This window comes from Knufia obscura (genome assembly GCF_036327395.1).
Source record: "Knufia obscura strain CCFEE 5817 isolate CBS 148926 chromosome Unknown scaffold_4, whole genome shotgun sequence".
In the NCBI taxonomy this organism is placed as follows: Eukaryota; Fungi; Ascomycota; class Eurotiomycetes; order Chaetothyriales; family Trichomeriaceae; genus Knufia; species Knufia obscura.
In genome coordinates, this window is record NW_027042690.1 from 1,423,811 (window position 1) to 1,442,730 (window position 18,920).

The window sequence follows — 18,920 nt, forward strand, 5'->3', positions numbered from 1 at the left end:
CGACAAGACGATCAACGGTGTCCACCTTCATCAAAGCAAGACAGCACAAACACTACAAGTAAGACAAGCAACCACGACCCGACTACTAGTACATTGAACCAAGTCCAATAAGCACAACCACAATGGCCTTCTACCTCAGACCAGTCATCGCCTCCCCCCGCTACTGCGCCCCAGCGTTCTTCTCACGACCAACACCATCATTCCCAACACCCCATGACATCGCGCCCTTATTCAGCCTCTTCGACGAGACCTTCGCCCAGCTAGAGCGCGCACACCGACAAGTACAATCAAGAGCGCACTTCAAGCGCCCTTTGAACCCCAAGTTCGACGTCAAGGAGACAAAGGAGGCGTACACGCTCGAGGGCGAGCTTCCCGGATTTGACCCCAAGGATCTGAGCATCGAGTTCTTGGATGATGGCCACACCCTGCAGATTAAGGGCAAGACCGTAAGCGTCAAGGAGAGCCGGCAACAAGCCAAGGCGGTGGAAGCTTCGCAGTCCGAGGCAGAAGCACCAAAGGCAGTCGGGGCTGCACCAGCACCAGCAGAGTCAAAGTCCGAAACAAGTTCTGTGAAGAGCCACCAGCCCACCGTGGAGGACGCTGATGACACCGAAGAACCCGCCAACGCCTCCGCTGTTTCCCAGTCTGAACAAGCACAACCTCAACCTCAGCAGCAGCAGATGCAGACCGTCGCTGAACCCTCGAAGACCGCCGAACAGCAACAACAGCAAGATGAACCCAAACACTGGATCTCCGAGCGCTACACAGGCTCCTTCTCTCGATCATTCCAGTTCCCAAGCAAAGTCAACCAGGAAGCCGTGAGGGCCAGCTTGAAGGATGGGATTTTGGCCATTACGCTGCCTTTTGCGAGGAAGCCGGAGAGCAGGAGGATTCAGATTGAGTAGATGGTCTGTGGTGTAATTTACTATAGGGGCCTACTTGGTTTGCTTGGTATGCTTGGATCTTGGGACCTTAGGTATCTACTACTCTACGATGTTTAGCAGCACAGTGGTACTAGAGTAGAGTGCTCCGGGGTATTCAAGGATGACTTCGTACTCGGTGGGTCGGGTAATTTTGCAATCTACTGTAGATCTGGTATGATACCTACAAATTAATATCTATGCCATGATGACAAATTTGAACTCTCTTCCTCTATCGCGGACAATCAGGTCGTATTTGAGTGATTTCCCGACCAAAGCCATGCTTAACGGCTTGATGCCCGACCACGATGCACACACGGTTGGTTGAAGGCCACTGCAAATAGACACCGCGGTCCATGCGTGCTATCCTGCTTGCCATTAGCTGACTGGGGTCCATACCCGAACAGGTCATGGAGTCAAAGCGGACTCTCAGGACGAGTCCAGTCGAGATCCCGTCTCAACGACTCAAGCCTCGACCTCGGTGAAACGTCACTGGCTCGCCTGCAGACATCGCCCGGCTCGATCTTCTCGCTGATGCTATTCTTATTTCCAGTGTGATCGGCCTCCGAGTTCACTCGAGTTGAGCCACCGTATGAACTCTTGCGCTCGCTTTCACCTTCACCCGTGCCCTCGTCACTCTCAGGAAGTTCGAAGCAGGCGGTATCATCCTTGATACACAACCCCACAACAAGCCCACACCCACCAAGGAAGAAACAGCTCATGGACCAAGCACCCGGTGCAACCCAGACATTGAAGTACTGCACCATTGCGCCAGCAATCACAGCCCCACCGAGCATGAACGGGCAACAACAGGTGTAGACCGCACCTGCATATTGCCCCAAGAGATGCGTCCGCTTATTCCACAAGATCTCCTGTACATCGTTGATAGGCAAGCTGACCATGACGCCAAGCGTGAGTCCAAACAGTGCCACGAAGACGAGACCGCCCTCGAATGTGCTGACCGTGAACCAGCATGAACCGATAACGATGACGGCAACGAAGCAGGCGATGGCGTGGATCTTCCGAGCACGGAACTTGTCGCACATTGTGCTCCCTAGGAGGCGACCGGGCAACTGGCACGCATTCAGCGTGACGAGGAGGTACACTGCGAGCTGGGATGATTGTTCCAGGTTGACGCCAGTGCCCGTTTTCACGTCCTCTGAGACGGAGATGTGGCCGCTGCGTCGAGCCCATACCTCGACGAAGAATGGTATGGCGAGGACGCCGAAGTAGATGAAGCTCATGCTGATAACGTGGGTGACGAAGACTTTCGACTTGAAGGCACGTGTTGGCCACCAGTTTCTGAACTGGCGAGCATCGCCTATCGCATTGCGTTTGAAGTCGGGAGCTGGCGCAGCGAAGACGGCAATGAAGATGGAAAGGGCGGCTGATATGCCTGCGAGACAGGCGACGCCTACTCTGAAGCCATGGCATTCAACCAGTGTGTCGAAGATCAGCGGCCAGACCGCACCGCCGATTGCGGCACCTGAATTGGCGATACCCATGGCTAGGCCTTTGTGATTCGGATGCCATGTCTTCGCCATTTGAGGTGCAGCTATGAAGTAGATGCTTTGTCCTATGCCCATGGGAATGCTGGCAAGCAAGATGGCCCAGTAATTGCCAGAGTTGTAGTCGTCATCACCAGTGAACGCGAGAGATACCATTCCGCCTGTCAAGAAGAATCCTGCCACGATGTTGAGGACTCGCTGATGACCGGCATCTAGCAACCGCCCCCATGGGAGTGCGAAAGCCAGGAGACAGAACGGCGGAATGGCGCCTGCCAACACGACAAGGGTCTGGTTTACACCTGGTATGAGGTATCGTACGTAGAATGCTAGGACCGTGCCGTACGTCATGATGAGACCCCATGATAGCGATTGAGCAAAGACGCCAGCTATGATTGCCGTAACTCCACGCCACCGGACTGACCTCAACCGTAAGGCGGTGCGCACATGAAGAGGCACCTTCGTCTTTGGAGCACCCTCAGAGACTGGATGAAGTTCCTCGGATTTCTGTACATTGCCAAGCACATTGTCGGAGTTTCCAGAAGTAGAGCTTCGACTGCTGACAGGGGAACTTGGAGGGACCGGTCCCTTCTCAAGGTCTGTTGTTCGCACACGAATATGCGAGGCCAGTCCGCCGTCTGAGGACCGTGTAAAATATTCTCCTGCCTCGCCTTCTCGGATGATGTCGAGGTTTGGAGGCGTAATGGCAGGGCATTGCCCGTTCGTAATTGGCATGATGTATGGTGAATACCTTGTTGTGCTTTTCTCGTGAGAAAGTGTCCCATACCATGCACCGATGGACCGGCTTCAGCTGGATTGTTATATAGAAAGCTCATCGCAGATCGTTCCTGTCGCTGTGGTCAAAACCGAGATTTTCATTGTTGTCCCTTGACGGATCCATGTGCGTACGTTGCTCGACTCCAAGTTTGTCTTTCAATGAGCGATACCCGGGTTCGACATGTTATGGTTCTGTGCTGTGATGCGCTGGTATCTCCAGAGCACATATTGCCCTCGTGACTAGAAAGTCAACGATCCATAATGTGGATCACTCGCAGCCAAAAATGCACAAAAGCACAACTTACCTGCGATGGTATGCGATCATGAGCGCATAGGTACAAGTATTAAATGCTTCCTTCTCCGCGTGCCATAACTCCTCTTTGTCCCTGACCAGGTTTCTTGAGACTTCATTGCAACTGACGAAACAAGCTGTGCAAGCAAAAGTTCGACGCAAATGAACCTTTTGTCTCATCCTGACGGTACTGTTGCAGCTTCAGCAAACGCGTCCGAGCAGGATAAGGCCTTAAACAAGTACTGGGTTTTGAAAGAGCAACGGCGAAGTCGTCACGAAGTCTTGTCGGCAAGCTTGGCCTTCTTCTCTGTTCTTGGCAACTTGGCTCAAACATCATGCTCTAGTCAACTTTCGCTTCCTGGCACAAGGAGGCTGAATATTCGACCGCTGGAACTTCCCTCGTTCAGGGCGGGTAGGTAGAGTCCGCACTCAATGGTCCGAAAACGTGCTTGCGTAACGTCGTGAGGAGGCTGCCAAGCAACCCGTCCGACAAAAGTGCTCACCAGCTGACCCTCATAATAATGGATCGTGGTTTGGGGTAGCATTCTGTTGAAGTCTAAATGTGAACCAAACTCTCTTCCCCAGCCTGCTTTGTGTACTATCGAGTTCTGCTTATGGACTCATCGCAAGGCTTTGATGCGATTCACCTCCACTCTCATTTGTGCTGATTCTATCTTCAACGCACGACTCCTTGCCTTGAAAGACTCGCTCCTGCTTTTGAGCTGTTCAAATTCCGCCCGTAGTGCTTCGTCGTGTTGCAGACATCTTCCTTCCTTGATGGCCTTGTCGGAAAGGGTTTGGGCGTCTTCGATCAGTTTCGCAGCCTCTTTGTCGAGCTTGTCCATAGCGGCCACGAGTTCGTCCATTCGGCGCTCGAGGGATGCCAGTAGGGTCACCCGATCGTTGTGTCTTTGTGCTCGCGAGGATTCTTCGTGGAGATTGAAGAAAACTAGATGTTCATTGTTAGCATCAGTAGGAACGAGGAATCTCGAGCTCACTTACGAGGAAACATAAACGCCATGGCTTTCGGGGACGGAATACCACCGTTATGATGTCCGAGCTAGAATCTGACACCGTCGCCGTCAAGCTGATATGGTGGATGACAATGCAGCGATTGTGTTTTATGTATGGAGCTTTGCTTGAGAGCTATAATGCAATAAATCGCTGTAGAAAGAAGCAAGAAGACGTGACTCGCCGATGCAGAAGAAATCGAACTCGTAACTCGTGGCAGGTTCGACCTGACTGTCCCACTACCCGACGTGGCAAGCACGCTTTAACAACTGCGCGATAGACTGCGGAAGGAGGGAATGAGTTCGTGAAGCTCGAAATAGCATTCCTATGAAACATCAACAACTATTAGGCACTGTGTAAGAATCGCATCGCTCAAACTATTTGCAAAGCATCCCATATATCCAGAAGGCCTTGCTCCCGCAGTGTGCTAACGCCGGGGTGTACTTTCGTCATACATAAGGACAACATCGAATGTGCCGATTGTGGCCGTGTAGCTTCGTAACCTCATTATCAATGGCGTTGTACTGATCACTTTCCCTTGGTGAAGTTGGTCCACATCTGCCCAAGCACACCCGGTTGAGCAGACTGGTCATTAAAACTTTGTCTCTTGCCATCCGTTGAGCTTCTCTTGTGACCTTCGAGTCCACGGTATTTCTGGTCGGTAGATGACTGCAAATATGTAAGTAAATGGCTGTTCGTCAGACGGTGGAAGCTTACTCTGCGTCGACCAGCTTGTGCTGCAGTTCCTGGCTCTTTTGTGTTGGCAGCTTGTTGTGCTGGCTGTGTTGTTGAAGCCGTTGACGCTTGTTCTGCACCGCTCTGCGAGGACATGCTGCCAGTCCTTGGCTTATATCCTGTCTGCTTGAAGAACATCTTGAAGGTTTGTGGATGTAGGGCTTATGGTCGCGCTGTCAATCTTGAATAGATAGGTATCTTGCTGATAGACGAAGTGCGGGTGGATAGAATAGGTAAGCGAGACGACTGATGTAGGATATGCTCTTTCTTTGTATCACATACTATGGTGACGTAGGATATGTCGGTCGCTTTGATAATCCCAAATCGTAGCAGGGGCATGCGAGGAGCACATGGGAAACGGTCTAGGATGGGGTAGCTGCACTTTACCAGGAAGCAGCGATTGGCCAGTCAATCACGAGGCAACCAGTCCAGGCCTGCTTGCGAAGCTCCATCCATCGATGCTCGACCAAGACTCTTGTTGCTCATCGAAAGGCCTATATCGACCATCAAGTGGGTAGGGGTTCGAGCATGCTCGACAGAATGAAAAGTGCTGGCGTACACCCGACAATGATCTGTATTGGCATGGATGCTTCCTGCCAGCTGAGAAGGACCGCGATGTGCATGCTACGCATCCTTCGCAGCTGACATATGCAATCCATGCCATGTCTGTGGTGAGGTCAACAAGGCAAGGGAAACCGAAGACGCTGATCGAAAGGTCAAATCAGGAGACAAAGCTAAATACCCGATGACGCTAACGAGGAGCAACTAATGTACCCCGCAGTCGAAGGACCACAAAACAAGCTGTAGAAGCACGGGCAGTCGACTCGGATGTCTTAGTAATTCACCTTGCAAGGAGTCTCGGCCGGCAACATCAGAATGGCTAGAGGTACGCACAAGTTGTGAGACCTGGTGTGCTCTCGAGCCGCAGAACCAAAGACTCATCGAAGTCTCGTAGGTTCTTGAGTCGACTTCAATATACTGATAGTGCTCCCCTGGTAATCCTTCTTTGCAGGGCACTGGAATGCCGCTGGAATTGATGCAGGCGGCTGGCCTGACATTCATCCGGCCAGGAGCTTGCAAGGGTTAGACACCATAAGACCACTTGAGCAGAACAGGGTATTGATGAGATCGCATTGAAAACTGTCTTGGGATGCTATAGGTCTTCATCTTGGAAATCCATTCTCGTAAACTTCATGTCGTGCCTCGGCCTGCTGATACCAAAACGATTGTGCTCCAGACACACTTCAGACATAGGTGCTCGAACCACGCCATGCAAACGCAAGCCACGAGAAGCAGACCATTCATCTAGCCTTCCTTCTCAATCTTGCAGATCAAGTCCGAGCCAGCGACTGAATCTCCTTCTCTTACACCAAGGTTAGTAACTTTGCCGGCATGCGGCGCGCTGACAACCATCTCCATCTTCATGGCACTCATGACAGCAATTGGGTCGCCCTTCTTGACACTCGCGCCATCTTGGACTCGGATCTCGACCAAGACACCAGCAATCGGTGCGCCGACCTGACTGCTATCACCCGGATCGGCCTTCGGTCTGCTCGTGTTCTCGACGGCTGCTTTGTTGTCGTCAATTGTGACCTGTCGAACTTCACCGTTCATCTCGTAGAACACTTCTCGCTGTCCCGTCTCGTCCGACAGAGGTCCAACTGCGAGCAACTTGAGGATGAGGACTTTTCCTTTCTCGAGCTCAACAGCGAACTCTTCGCCGATCTCTGGCTTGTTGAGGAAGTACTTCGTTGGCAAGACGGACAAATCACCATATTTGTCAACAAAGCCCCGGTACTCTTCAAACACCTTGGGATACATTACGTAGCTCGCAATATCAGTCTCACTTGTGGTGTTGAAATTCTCCTTCAGTTCCTTTTTGATCGCGTCGAAGTCCACAGGATCCATGTAGAGCCCTGGTCGCTTGTCCATCTTTCGTCGGTCCCGAAGAGCATCTGATCGCAGTGGTTCGGGGAAGCCACCGTATGGTTGTCCCATGAGCCCCTCGAAGAATTCAAGCACTGATCCGGGGAAGTCCAGCTCCTTAGCCTTCTTCTGAACATCGTCGTAGGACAACTTGTTGGTGACCATGAACTGGGCCATATCGCCAACAACTTTGGAGGTTGGAGTGACTTTGACAATATCTCCAAGGAGGTCGTTCGCTTGTTCGTATGCCTTCTTTGTCTCGAGCCACTGGGCCCCAAGACCTAGTTGAGAGGCCTGGAAGATCAAGTTAGTTAGTTGTCCTCCGGGTATCTCATGCTCGTAGACCTCCTATCGTCGCATTAGTAAACCCGTACCAGATCGAATTCCTCATAATGACTTACCGGATCTGGGCCAGTAAGGCCAGCTTCGAATGGTGAGTAGAGCAACCGCAGCTGAGACCAGTATGTGTCGAGAGCTCGAACAGCATTGCCGTTGAGGCCTGGGTCCAAGTCACTGCCCTCCAGGGAAGCAAGAATGGCGCCAATGCTGGGTTGAGAGGTCATGCCAGACATGCTGTCAGAGGCGGCATCCACAGCGTCGGCACCTGCCTCAGCACAGGCAACCATCGATGCAACACCAGTGCCGGCAGAGTCGTGAGTATGAACGTGGATAGGCAGATCTGGGTACTTCTCGCGGATCGAGCCTACTAGAAGTCTTGCAGCCTTAGGCTTGAGTACACCTGCCATGTCCTTGATACCGAGACTGTGAGTGCCGATCTTCACGATTTTGTCGACGAGGTCCATGTAGTAGTCGAGGTTGTACTTCTTCTTGGGGTTCTAATTTGACACAGTTAGTGAATGTTATGGTGAAAAGTGACTTGTAGAGAATTGGATGGTGTCCAAGAGGGCCCAAGAAGCGCAGTCCGGTCCAGTTAAGGTGTTTTTGGTGATGATATGTACATTCAGTCCTGGTTGAGTAGTAGCGGCATCATCGCAGACACCGAGGGGGACCTCCGAGCAACCTTGTCAGCAGCGTGTTTGGCTTGTTCCACGAAGTCCCTGACCGCGCTCTGGTGGTTCTGGCGGCCTTACTGGGGTGCACCCGGAGTGTGAAAAGGTGTTGCAGCTGAGCGTCGGCACTGAGTGTGATATTGCAGACCGGGTCGTGATTTGAGCAGGTTTAGAGATACTCGTTGTTGGCTCTGGGGTGGACTCCATCGCTGAACTGGGGACCATTGTTCTTGTTGCAAAAATCGATGAGGTCAATTCGACTGGGAATGGCAGTAGACTCTACAGTGAGCCGATTTTGACCTTGGGGAGGACGCCAGTAGTTGTAACAACGAAGAAACCGGAAAAGGTAGCCGAGTCCTTTCTGAAGTTTGTGGTCCATATGAGCAAGGTGCGCATCCATGGGAAGTAGAAAGAGCCATCATTTGACGTCGTCCAGGATAGGAGGAGGGTGTCAGGTCCAATCTAGCTGGTGGGTAAAGATCCTGGTTCCGAGAACGAAGAGAGCCATCCAGGTCGACACTATTCGGATGACAGATATCTCAGGAAGACTGGATCCGAAAAGTAAGAAATGATCATCCGGGAAGGTGCCAGCCAACGAATCCTCGACTAAAATAGGCATGGGAAAGGTACAAGCTCAAGGCTCAACTCACCAACACTGCAAAACAGTTAGCAAGTATCAAGAAATAAGGACAGGGTAGACCCGCTATCTCCAGAGTAGCACATGGTGCCCTCAACCACACCACCAGCTTCCTGAACTGCTTTCATGCCGACCTCGAGCTGATCAATGTCATTCAGAGCATCGAATACGCGAAAAATATCCTGGTATATTGAGTCAGTGGGATTGTCACAGTGGAATGGGTGCTGTAGAGGAACATACCATTCCATTTTTCTTGGCTTGTTTGCAGAACTGGTAGATGGCATTGTCAGGTAGAGACTTGTATGCGACGCCATTGGCACCTCTGAGCAACATCTGAAACGGAATATTCGGTACGAGCTTTCGCATCTTCCGGAGACGATCCCATGGATCCTCATACAAGAATCTCATAGCAACGTCGAACGTTGCTCCGCCCCAGCATTCCAGAGCGAAAGCGTTGTCGAGAGCATGACTTGTGTGGTAAGCGATGTTGCACAGATCAACAGTTCGTACTCTGGTAGCAAGCAGAGACTGGTGAGCATCACGCCATGTGGTGTCCATGAGCAGGCAACCTTTGTTGGCTCGGACTGCCTTGGCCCAACCTTCTGGACCTTGCTGATCGAGGATTTGCTTCCATCCCTTCGTCGAAGGCTGGGAGACGTCAATCTCCTTGCCTTCTCGGTCGTGTAAGGTGGGGTAGATGATGTCGCCCTTGAACTTCGACTCGCCAATTTGTCCCTTGATCTGACTGCCGTTGACGGCGAGGTCACCGAGGTATTGCAACAATTTCTGTGCACGATTCTGACTGCCAACCAGTTTGAACAGTGCCGGGGTGTCATCTATAAATGTCGTCCAGCAATTGCCGTCAATGAAAGTTTGATGGGTCAACAGAGATGCCAGGAAAGGAATGTTTGTTTTAACACCACGAATACGGAACTCGACCAGAGCTCGCAACATCTTTCTGCGCACAATCTCGTATGTGGAACCTCTGCAGGTACATTTGACAAGCATAGAGTCGTAGTGTGGTGTAATGACTGCACCTGCGAAACCGTTACCGCCATCGAGACGGACACCATTGCCACCAGCAGATCGATAGACTTCGATCTTGCCAGTATCCGGCGAAAACTGGTTTGCCGGGTCTTCGGTTGTGATACGGCACTGGAATGCAAAGCCTCTTGTCGAGATGCGGTCTTGCGTCAAACCCAGCTGCTCAAGAGTGGCGCCTGCAGCAATTTGGATTTGCGCAGCAACAATGTCTATGCCAGTGATCTCTTCCGTAATGGTGTGCTCGACTTGGATACGAGGGTTGATCTCGATGAAATAGTACCGATTCTGCTGGTCTACCAGGAACTCGGCAGTGCCTGCGTTTCTGTAATCGGCAGACTTGGCGAGTCTGACTGCGTCGTTGAGGATGGCATCTCGAGTCTCTTGAGGTAAATCTTTGGCAGGTGCAATTTCGACGACCTTTTGATGCCTCCGCTGGACCGAGCAGTCTCTCTCGTACAGATGCACAACATTTCCGTGGTTGTCACCAAGAAGTTGGACTTCAATGTGCTTCGGCTTGTCGAGGAATCGCTCAACGAAGACTGTGCCGTTTCCAAAGGCGGACTTGGCTTCAGAAGTTGCTCGTTCGAACGAGTCCTTCAGCGATTCTTGGTCTCGAACCACTCTCATACCACGTCCACCACCACCAAAGGCAGCCTTGATGATGATGGGAAAGCCGTACTCATCAGTGAAAGCTTTGACATCCTCGTACTTCTCCACTGGGCCAGGGGTACCGGGCACAACGGGCACGTTAGCCTTCGAAGCAAGTGTCCTGGCGGAGACCTTGTCACCAAGATCGTTGATAGTCTTGTATGAGGGGCCAATGAAGATGATTCCTGCCTCTTCGACTTTGCGTGCGAATTCAGCGTTCTCGGACAGGAAGCCGTAGCCTGGATGTATCATCTGAACTCCATGCTCTTTCGCAATCTTGATGATCTCGTCCTGAGCAAGGTATGCTTGTACAGGTGTGTACTGTCCACGCTTGCCGATCACATAAGCTTCATCAGCTTTCTGTCTGTGCATGCCCATTCGGTCCTCATAGCTGTAGATAGCTACTGTTTGCAGGGACAGCTCGTGTGCTGTACGGAAGATACGGATGGGGATTTCTCCTCGGTTAGCTACCATGATCTTGTTGAGCTGCATAATAGTAGAGTTCGCTCTGAGACGGTGGTGAACCGTGTGCTCGAGAGGATTGTGCTCATCCTGGGGAGTAGAGGTGCCATCTTTGGTAGCCATGGTCGCTGTCTCTCGTGGCTCGAGCAGCAAGGATGGCCTCGATGGAGGGGTCGAAGCTGCGGTGGAAAGCAGCTATAAGAGCTGCAGGTAACAATGCGGAATGAGTGTTGGTCAGATAAGGATAAGAGCTCCAAAACAAAGAAGAGGAAGGCCAGAAAGTGTGTCAAAGAAGCTCTTCTATTGACTAAGGTACTGTTGACACCAGCCAAAAGTTACGGAAGGGACGAATGATGCAAGACAGATTCGCGGCCAGGGCGATAAGAGCTATCGAAGCTTATTTACTGGTGGTGGCAGGTACAGTTGTACCCCACTTGTTCCTCCCTCGCTGCTGCCCTCGGCTTTCATTCTGGCGACGACAATGTCACGGTTCTTACGTTCCTTTCCTTCGGATTGCTCACACTCGGTACACTTCCGCCTCATAGGTTCGGAAAGTTTTGGAGGTTAGCAAGTCTCATGGGTGACCTCGGACAAAGGCAACCGCTGCCCATGCTCGGCACGGTCTCGACGGCCAACTACTGCACGGCAACCTGAGGCCGCACGGATCGCCCTTGCTTTACCGAAACCGCTTGCTCGGATCTAGCGCTTCAGAAGCTACATTTGTTAAAGTTGCCGCTCATCGTGTTGATTCCATTGTGCATGCCACTCGGAGTATACTAAAACTTAGGTAACGACGCGTCCAACAGGCAAGGCTTTCCCGCGGTCACGATCTGGGCGAATATGCATATGTGAAAGAAACAATTTTCCTGAAAAGCAAAGTGGCAGAAAATCCCACATTTATTCAGCACGTCTTCAAGTTTATGTCATCGTAAACACAACGATCAACCAGGACCCACGTCCATGATAAGACAGAGCCGCAGAAAGGGGAAAGGATTAACGAGACTGTTTCGATAAGCGGATCGATTACGAGAAGAGCTCTTCTTTGGAAAGCCTTCGCCGGCCACGGTCAGTCATGCTCTAACAAGGCAGAAAGGACTTGTGCAGGTAACTACGTTACGTATATTTTTACCATGAGCTCCTTCATTTGACAGGTCGCATGCACTGTCTTCACGTTGCAGGGGAGCAGAGGCAGCAAGCGCAATGGTGTCACCATTCGTGGTTGTAACAATACTGTATTGTATCATACCAATATTGTGTTCGTAGAGCCATAACGTCGTCAATCGTCAAAATATGTTACACGAGCACACAGGTCAGGCTAGTACTCTGAGCTCATCTACCTCCAGTCAGGTAAGGACACCAGCCAGCCTCTCAAGCCGAGCATTGAAGCTCTTCAAACTCTCCACCATGCCTGCTCCGTTAGCCGAGCTGACATCTGCAGCAACCTCCCTAAGCATGAGCTCCAGACCTGCCCCCTCTTCAGCGACTTCGTTCGTATCGTCTCTACTCAAAGCATTTTCGACCCCGAAAGCTGCCTGACTGGCTTCAAACTTCTTCCGACTAAGAACTTCACCCTCCCAATGATTCCGCCTGACTGCGTCTTTCCTGAGATCTAGCTGGTCTCTCTGCCGTCGAATCTCCAGCCATCGAGCTTGTAGTTCGGCCTTCTCTCTTCGGATCTTGCGCAGTCGGGTCTCCATGGTCAGCCGCTGGTCTAGACTTTGCGATAGGTCGAAGAGACGAGTATCGAGCGACGTCCGGAAAGATTCGAGTGCCGTCACCCGACGACCGAGGCCTGCACGAGGAAGGCCTTCCGACTTAGCTCTTGAAATCGAGCTGTCAATGGATTCACGACAGACCTGGGCTAAGACGTCGACGGCGTTGGGCATAGCCCGAGTTGTGATTGTTGGCGGCGCTGGGAGCGAGAGCTCGTCTGCGTCGGAATCGTGTTGCTGATCTTCCTCTACTTCTCCGGCGATGGTGGGGAGAGCTTGAATGTTGGTCATACGATGGGTCATGATTGGGAACGTGGATCTGCGACGTCGCTTCGTTACTCCAGTTGGACGGGCGCCAGTTGCGTTGTCAGAACGCCGATGGCGAGCTGTCTTTTGTTGTAGTTTCTGTTTTGCTCGCTTTGGAGCCGGTGTCGGCTCAGGTGTTGCATCATCTGGTAGATATGTCTCGTCTACGTCGTCCTCATCGCCGTCAGGCACTTGTTCTAGTACTTCTGGTCTGAAGCGTTTCGATCTGGCTGAGACGGAGACCCTCTTGCGACCAGAACGAGGTTGTTCGTCTTCCAATTCGTGCTCTGGTTGCTGTTCAGATGCGAGTTGAACAGAGAGCTCATTAAGCTCGTCCGCTCCCTCCGCTTCCTCCTCGGCTTGTACTTCATCCTGTGGTGGCTCGTCCTCGTCTTCAATGCTTGACACTATCTGTGAAGGCGTAGATACTGCACCAGATGAGCGCCTTTTCGTCTTGCCCATCACAATGGACTTTCGCTTCTTGCGCCGCTTCGGCTCAGCTGATCCAGAACCAGCTTCCGGGGCAGGCTCTGACGCAACCTTCGGCTGGTTTGGTGCTTGGTGCACAGGAGAGGGAACCGGTGATGGACGTGGTGGTGGGTCACTGCTCGCAATGCTCCATCGGCGGCTGCGTCTTGCTGAATGGCTGTTCCTTCTCAGCTCTTGTACCGGTAGCGTTTCTTCTTGTGTTTCAGGAGGAGTAGGCTTAGGCGACCTAGGTGTGCCGAAATTGCGCTTCTTCTTGAACAAACTTTGCTGCCCAATCGACTTCCTCTTCCGTTTCTTTGTCGATGGCTTCGGAGCTGCCGGACCAGTGTGTTCATTTTCCTTGTCTGCGCCATTTGTTTCCTGAGCAATGTTGTCTGGAAAGAAGAGAGGTGATGATGGCGCATTCTGATCTTCTTCTTGCAAGTCAGAACCACGTCCCAAACCCGGCGCTTGAGTGTCATCTTGACCCGGCTCTGGCTCTTCTTCGATGATGTTGTTGCTGCTCAGTAGAGCAAAAGGTGAGCCAACGGCTGAAGCGCTTGTCAAGTTTGACACCTCGCTCAGCCGTCTTCTCTTCCTTTGTGGTTGACTAGTAGGTTCATCCCTGTGTGCGACCGGACTCTGTCGGCTTCGAGTCGAGCGGGCGCTTGATAGGCTTTGCTGGACGTTCTCTTGTGCTGGCGGAGCTGGTGTCGTGCGTAGGCTTCTTGATTGGCGAGTCGCAGTCGCTGGTGTTTTGCTTCGTGATTGCGACCTCCGGCCTCTCACTGTGCTTGGTGTCGCGAAAGCAAAGCCAAAATCGATGTTGTTGATTTGCCTGTTACCAGCACCACGTTGGCGCATAAGCTGTCGCTCTTGCCGCGAACCAGCACCGAAATCAAGGCCGAAATCAGTGTCGCCGATATCTCTCGTGCCTGCACCTCGCTGTCGCATGAGCTGGCGCTCATCCCTGGCATCAGTCGCCATGCTTGTCAAAATGGTGTCCACATGGAAGATTGCTTGCTGTTCTATTTGCGAGGTACCCCTCGACGTCTTGCGAGCAAAGTCGTGTTAGGACGCGTCGGGGGATTGATTTACGCGTCGTAACTTTCCGATGCTGCGGAGAAAACTCTTGGCAAGATGTCCGGCGAGCTCCCAGGCATCGAGGTGATTGAGTAGTAGATGTCTTATCCAAGATGTTCATCTCCAGCTAGCAACTCTAGAATTTGCATCGGAATATCAAACGGTAATTCACGATGAGCTGGTTTTGGGGAGGAAAGAAGAAGGACGAAGATCCCACCAAATCTCTTGACAGTGACCTCAAACACTTTCTCGATTCGCAGCAGCCCAGGCCATATGCATTACCAGAGAAACCTGCGCCAAAGCAACCTCAAGCACAATCACAGAAGGAGCATGTCAAGACGAGGTTGGAGCTGTCACCTGAAGAACGACCTCTGCCCAAAGAATCACTTTTTCAGGATGGCCGCTACAAAGACCTGTGGAAGACTTACATCCCGCAGTCCGAGCTGCCTGACCCAAACAACAACCCAGCTCAACGAGTGATGGATGCGAAGAAAGATAGAAAAGCGACACTGACCCACGCCGCTCTAGAGAATTGCGCATTCGAGGAAGAGCTGAAGAGGAATTGCTTCAAACAGGGAGATACTTTGGATAAGCTGAGGGCCAGAATGACCTTGTGTAACCGAGAGACCAAGGCTTTCAACCGCTGTTTTCAGCTGCAAGCCAAATTCTTGCAAGCCCTGGGCTATCAGGGCAATCCCTACAGTCCAGTGGAAGAAGACGAGGCTATACAGATGCACGCAGATAAACTCTACCATCGCATGATGGACTACGAAGCGGCTGTTGATGAAGCAAAGGCTCAAAGAAAGCCCGTCCCTCCATTGACTTCTGTCTTTAACCCGAACAGACCGGCGCCTACCATAGAACAGATCAACCTGCCACCTAACCTGGCTAAAAGTCTGAAGACGCCATTGCATGAGCTGCCTCCCCACGAAAGAGAGGTTGCCGCAAAAGCCATACTAGAAGAGACCAAGGTGGCACAGACTCATGCAGACGATTTCTTCAAGTATACCACCACATTAAACGAGGGAAGAATTGACCGGCAGAAGAAACTTGTTGATGCTTTCGGAGAGACCTTGGGCAAGTTCTTCATCCCGGACGCCCCTGCAGAACACGAAGTCAAGACTTTTGACAATAAGCAGCTCGAAAGAGATTTCTGGAAGAACGACCCAGCGCCTGGCAAAGGGTGAACAATACCACAACCACAACGATATCTCTAGGAACACAATCGGCTCTGTTGAAAGCAAGCATTACTTCTCCTCGACCTTGCGATACATCACATCTGTCCTCAGAGTAAATTTGCAGCCTTGCTCAACCTCCTCTCCACTATGGCGCAGACCTCGATGTTGAAACACCAAACACGCGCCAGTCGCTGGATTCACGTCATATGTGTTGTTTCCGAACCTGAAAAAGCGAGTCGCACCACCCTTCAGCGGCTTTTCGTGGTCTTTCAAACTTTCCTCGACCTCCTTACCCGCCGCGCCCTGGCCGTTCAGATATATGTGAACTGTCAATAAACTCCGTTCCTCGCCATCGGGTGTCACATAACTGCCGTCACAATGCTCACGAAAGTACATGCCCTTGGTATACTTCAGAAAACGCAGCCGCTCATTGAGTCGGGTCATCTGATAGGTCTCCTTCCGCTTTACTGGACCAGGTCCTGTGATATGGCCGGAATCTTGGATCGCTATGACAGATTGTGGTAGATGAGGCTTGATGCGTTCAAGAAGCCTATCGACGACTTCTGGCGTGTCCCATATGATGCGACCGCAGTCACGGATGTCGGTCATAAGTCTTTGCTGCCCACAGCCGATATTGACCATCGCGCCTTCCCACTGGTGGCCTGATGATTCTTCAGCAGCTTCAAGCAGTTCCTTGCATTCGTCTGGCGAGAGGAGGTCGTGGATGAGCATTGCAAACTTGCCTTTGTACTCTGGCATGCCTATCTGCTCAAAGTCGAACATTTCTGCTCTGCAATTTGATGGACGCTTCGCTGATAGGGTATGCATGAGCGCATTGGGCGCAGGCATCCTTGTTGATGCCATGATGACGAACTTTGGTCTGGTCGAGGTGACAACGGCCTGTACTCGACGAAGTACGGCATACAGCTCGATAGAACGACATGAAGGGGCGACGATTGTATAGTGTTTGGATGTGTATATACCTTATGTTCAATTGAAGAGTCACGAGTGGGGTCTAACATGGTGGTTGCCTTGATGCAAAAGTAAGTCTAACTATCGTGTACTCGGTTGGTCGCCTAATGGGTCGCCCCACCAAATAACGGGTTAATAGTAGTTCTTGTTGTCACAATCTATTCATTGATAATAGGGTGTCGGTAGGCAAAATCTCAAGCGGTCGCGACTTGCAGCAGGGTCACCAAGCCGATGTTTGGACCTAAAGAAGTAGTACTTTCCTTATTTTGGTACATGTCCAGCACTGACCGGTCAAACAGTGGAATCTGCTTTGGCTGAAATCCCGGGGCCATTGTTGTTTTTTGGTATTTTGTCCGCTCAGCCACGTAGTATAGGTGCAAGTGAAGAGTGCTTAACGGAGAAGAAATGAAGTTGGGGATACTGTTGTATTGTTTGATTTATCAGCGTGCGGCATCCACGCCGCTTCTTCATATCACCACCTACTGCAAGTGGTCGGCCTTGTCAGCTTCTTCTTCCTCTTCCACATCTTGTCCGTCATGTCACAGATCAACGACCCGCAGGGCAGCAACAACACGTTCGTGCCTAAGCAGGCACTCGCGCCGACCCCACAGCTCTACGATGAGCTCGTCGGTGACGGCATGCAGAACTTGGCCAAAGCCACCGTTGCCGAGATCGTGCCCATCGAGGAAGGCTCCGTAACCCTAGACGATGGATGCGGTACCGGTGCTGGAACTGCTGCAATCGCCGCATCCGTGAGCAGCCATATACTGTCAACACTTTCGATCAAAGGTGTGGATATTAACGCGGCGTCCTTGGAGGCCTACACACAAAAGGCGGCCAAGAATCAATGGCCTGCTGAAGCCATCAACGCAGATGCTCAAAACCTTACCACTATCACCCCCGACTGCACCTTCACCCACATCATCGGCACGGCCTTCCTCTTCGTGCTCCCTGAGGATGGTGTGCCAGCTATGAAAGAGATGGCCAGGACGCTCAAGTCGGGTGGTACCGCGGCTCTCAACTCGTGGTATTACGTGCCCAACATGGACCCGATCAGGATTGCTTCCCAGAAGACCCGTCCTGCAGGCACACCTGAGATTCGAGGCGGCCTCGACAAATGGTCGGACCTAGACTTCTTGAAGTCAACTATCGTCAAGGCTGGTTTCTCGGAAAACAACATCACCTTGGTTCGGCGCGACGTCTACTGCCACGCTGCTGAGTTCGACCGCTACGCAAACATGCTGTGGAGCTTCATCGGGGGTACTACATCTGTTGGGTGGCTTCAGTCAGACGAGGAGAACTGGGACAAGGCTATCGACATTGTCAAGGAGGAGCATCGGAAGACGCCTGGATTCGAGTTGATGGAAGACGGAACGGTGAAGCTCAAGTTCGTAGCTAACATTGCTGTCGTCACCAAATAGGTTCCTGGCTGGTTGGACATGCTCCTTGACTGAGCTGGGGGACGTTAGGGGCGATGGTGCCGCCAGTTGGGCGAGCACAAGGCACCTGCAGGGTGGTTTCAACCAATCCAAGAACACGATCGAACGAATGGACCATGTCGAGCGGGTGCGCGAAATAGATCGCCAGTTTTCTCCTCCTCATGTTCTAGGCATTCTAGGCACGAATAGCGCCGGCCCTTAGGCGTGCGATTGTGCCTATAGCGCCTAGACTTTAACGAGTAATCTGAACAACCGATTTCGCGAAACCGGGGCGGCCATCTTGTTTCCGCACCGGCTCACTGGGTGCCTAGTATAACTATTACAGTGTCAACATCTCGAATTGTAAGCGAGAAATTACCCCTCGACGGTTCACAACAGGAAGCTCTCCCGGTTTGTGTATAGAATGCGGCTGGACAATCCCTTGCAGCACAACAGACACTGTCTTCTCTTTATATTCATGCCGGATTTCTCCGTTTGCGAGCATCATGCCGATATCTTGTGTCTTGACAGAAATCGTAGGTTATGGAAATTTTGGTTCTGCGGCGGGCTGATGAGTTTGCGAAGTAACATAGATTCAGCATCGGTGAGGTGCAATGCAGAGTCTTCTTCTACCTTTTCGACTAAGTAGCCCATAGGCAGACGTGAGATGAATCTTACCAACACTACCTTATCACACAGTGCTCCCTGCCCGGAGATCACCGCATTGCCTGACTTAGGACTTCCCGGACAGGACTCAATGCTCTGTCACTGAAGAGCAGTCAACCTGGAACTCTTTCCAACGCTCAAATTCGTACA

At 51.8% G+C, this 18,920-nt stretch overlaps 9 protein-coding genes across 9 annotated transcripts; 3 read left to right on the forward strand and 6 right to left on the reverse strand.

The window, feature by feature from the left end:
• Window positions 1–122: 122 nt before the first annotated feature.
• PMZ80_004475 (uncharacterized protein) lies at window positions 123–905 on the forward strand (the record flags this gene model as incomplete). The annotated part of the gene is made up of 1 exon (XM_064872900.1): window positions 123–905. One exon carries the CDS (start codon window positions 123–125, stop codon window positions 903–905), a length of 783 nt encoding a protein of 260 aa, XP_064731558.1.
• Window positions 906–1,336: 431 nt separating this feature from the next.
• Window positions 1,337–3,160, reverse strand: PMZ80_004476 (uncharacterized protein; the record flags this gene model as incomplete). Its single annotated transcript, XM_064872901.1, has 1 exon — window positions 1,337–3,160. One exon carries the CDS (start codon window positions 3,158–3,160, stop codon window positions 1,337–1,339), a length of 1,824 nt encoding a protein of 607 aa, XP_064731559.1.
• A 954-nt stretch (window positions 3,161–4,114) lies between these two features.
• On the reverse strand, window positions 4,115–4,515 carry PMZ80_004477 (uncharacterized protein; the record flags this gene model as incomplete). The annotated part of the gene is made up of 2 exons (XM_064872902.1): window positions 4,115–4,443; window positions 4,497–4,515. The coding sequence occupies 2 exons, from the start codon at window positions 4,513–4,515 to the stop codon at window positions 4,115–4,117; spliced, it is 348 nt and encodes a 115-aa protein (XP_064731560.1).
• Window positions 4,516–5,033: 518 nt separating this feature from the next.
• Window positions 5,034–5,378, reverse strand: PMZ80_004478 (uncharacterized protein; the record flags this gene model as incomplete). Its single annotated transcript, XM_064872903.1, has 2 exons — window positions 5,034–5,174; window positions 5,223–5,378. The coding sequence occupies 2 exons, from the start codon at window positions 5,376–5,378 to the stop codon at window positions 5,034–5,036; spliced, it is 297 nt and encodes a 98-aa protein (XP_064731561.1).
• A 1,167-nt stretch (window positions 5,379–6,545) lies between these two features.
• On the reverse strand, window positions 6,546–11,090 carry PYC1 (pyruvate carboxylase; the record flags this gene model as incomplete). The annotated part of the gene is made up of 5 exons (XM_064872904.1): window positions 6,546–7,514; window positions 7,568–8,002; window positions 8,807–8,831; window positions 8,877–8,995; window positions 9,054–11,090. 5 exons carry the CDS (start codon window positions 11,088–11,090, stop codon window positions 6,546–6,548), a joined length of 3,585 nt encoding a protein of 1,194 aa, XP_064731562.1.
• Window positions 11,091–12,310: 1,220 nt separating this feature from the next.
• On the reverse strand, window positions 12,311–14,440 carry PMZ80_004480 (uncharacterized protein; the record flags this gene model as incomplete). Its single annotated transcript, XM_064872905.1, has 1 exon — window positions 12,311–14,440. The coding sequence occupies one exon, from the start codon at window positions 14,438–14,440 to the stop codon at window positions 12,311–12,313; it is 2,130 nt and encodes a 709-aa protein (XP_064731563.1).
• Window positions 14,441–14,709: 269 nt separating this feature from the next.
• On the forward strand, window positions 14,710–15,723 carry PMZ80_004481 (uncharacterized protein; the record flags this gene model as incomplete). The annotated part of the gene is made up of 1 exon (XM_064872906.1): window positions 14,710–15,723. The coding sequence occupies one exon, from the start codon at window positions 14,710–14,712 to the stop codon at window positions 15,721–15,723; it is 1,014 nt and encodes a 337-aa protein (XP_064731564.1).
• A 60-nt stretch (window positions 15,724–15,783) lies between these two features.
• PMZ80_004482 (uncharacterized protein) lies at window positions 15,784–16,578 on the reverse strand (the record flags this gene model as incomplete). Its single annotated transcript, XM_064872907.1, has 1 exon — window positions 15,784–16,578. One exon carries the CDS (start codon window positions 16,576–16,578, stop codon window positions 15,784–15,786), a length of 795 nt encoding a protein of 264 aa, XP_064731565.1.
• Window positions 16,579–17,222: 644 nt separating this feature from the next.
• Window positions 17,223–18,107, forward strand: PMZ80_004483 (uncharacterized protein; the record flags this gene model as incomplete). Its single annotated transcript, XM_064872908.1, has 1 exon — window positions 17,223–18,107. One exon carries the CDS (start codon window positions 17,223–17,225, stop codon window positions 18,105–18,107), a length of 885 nt encoding a protein of 294 aa, XP_064731566.1.
• Between the last annotated feature and the right edge of the window lie 813 nt (window positions 18,108–18,920).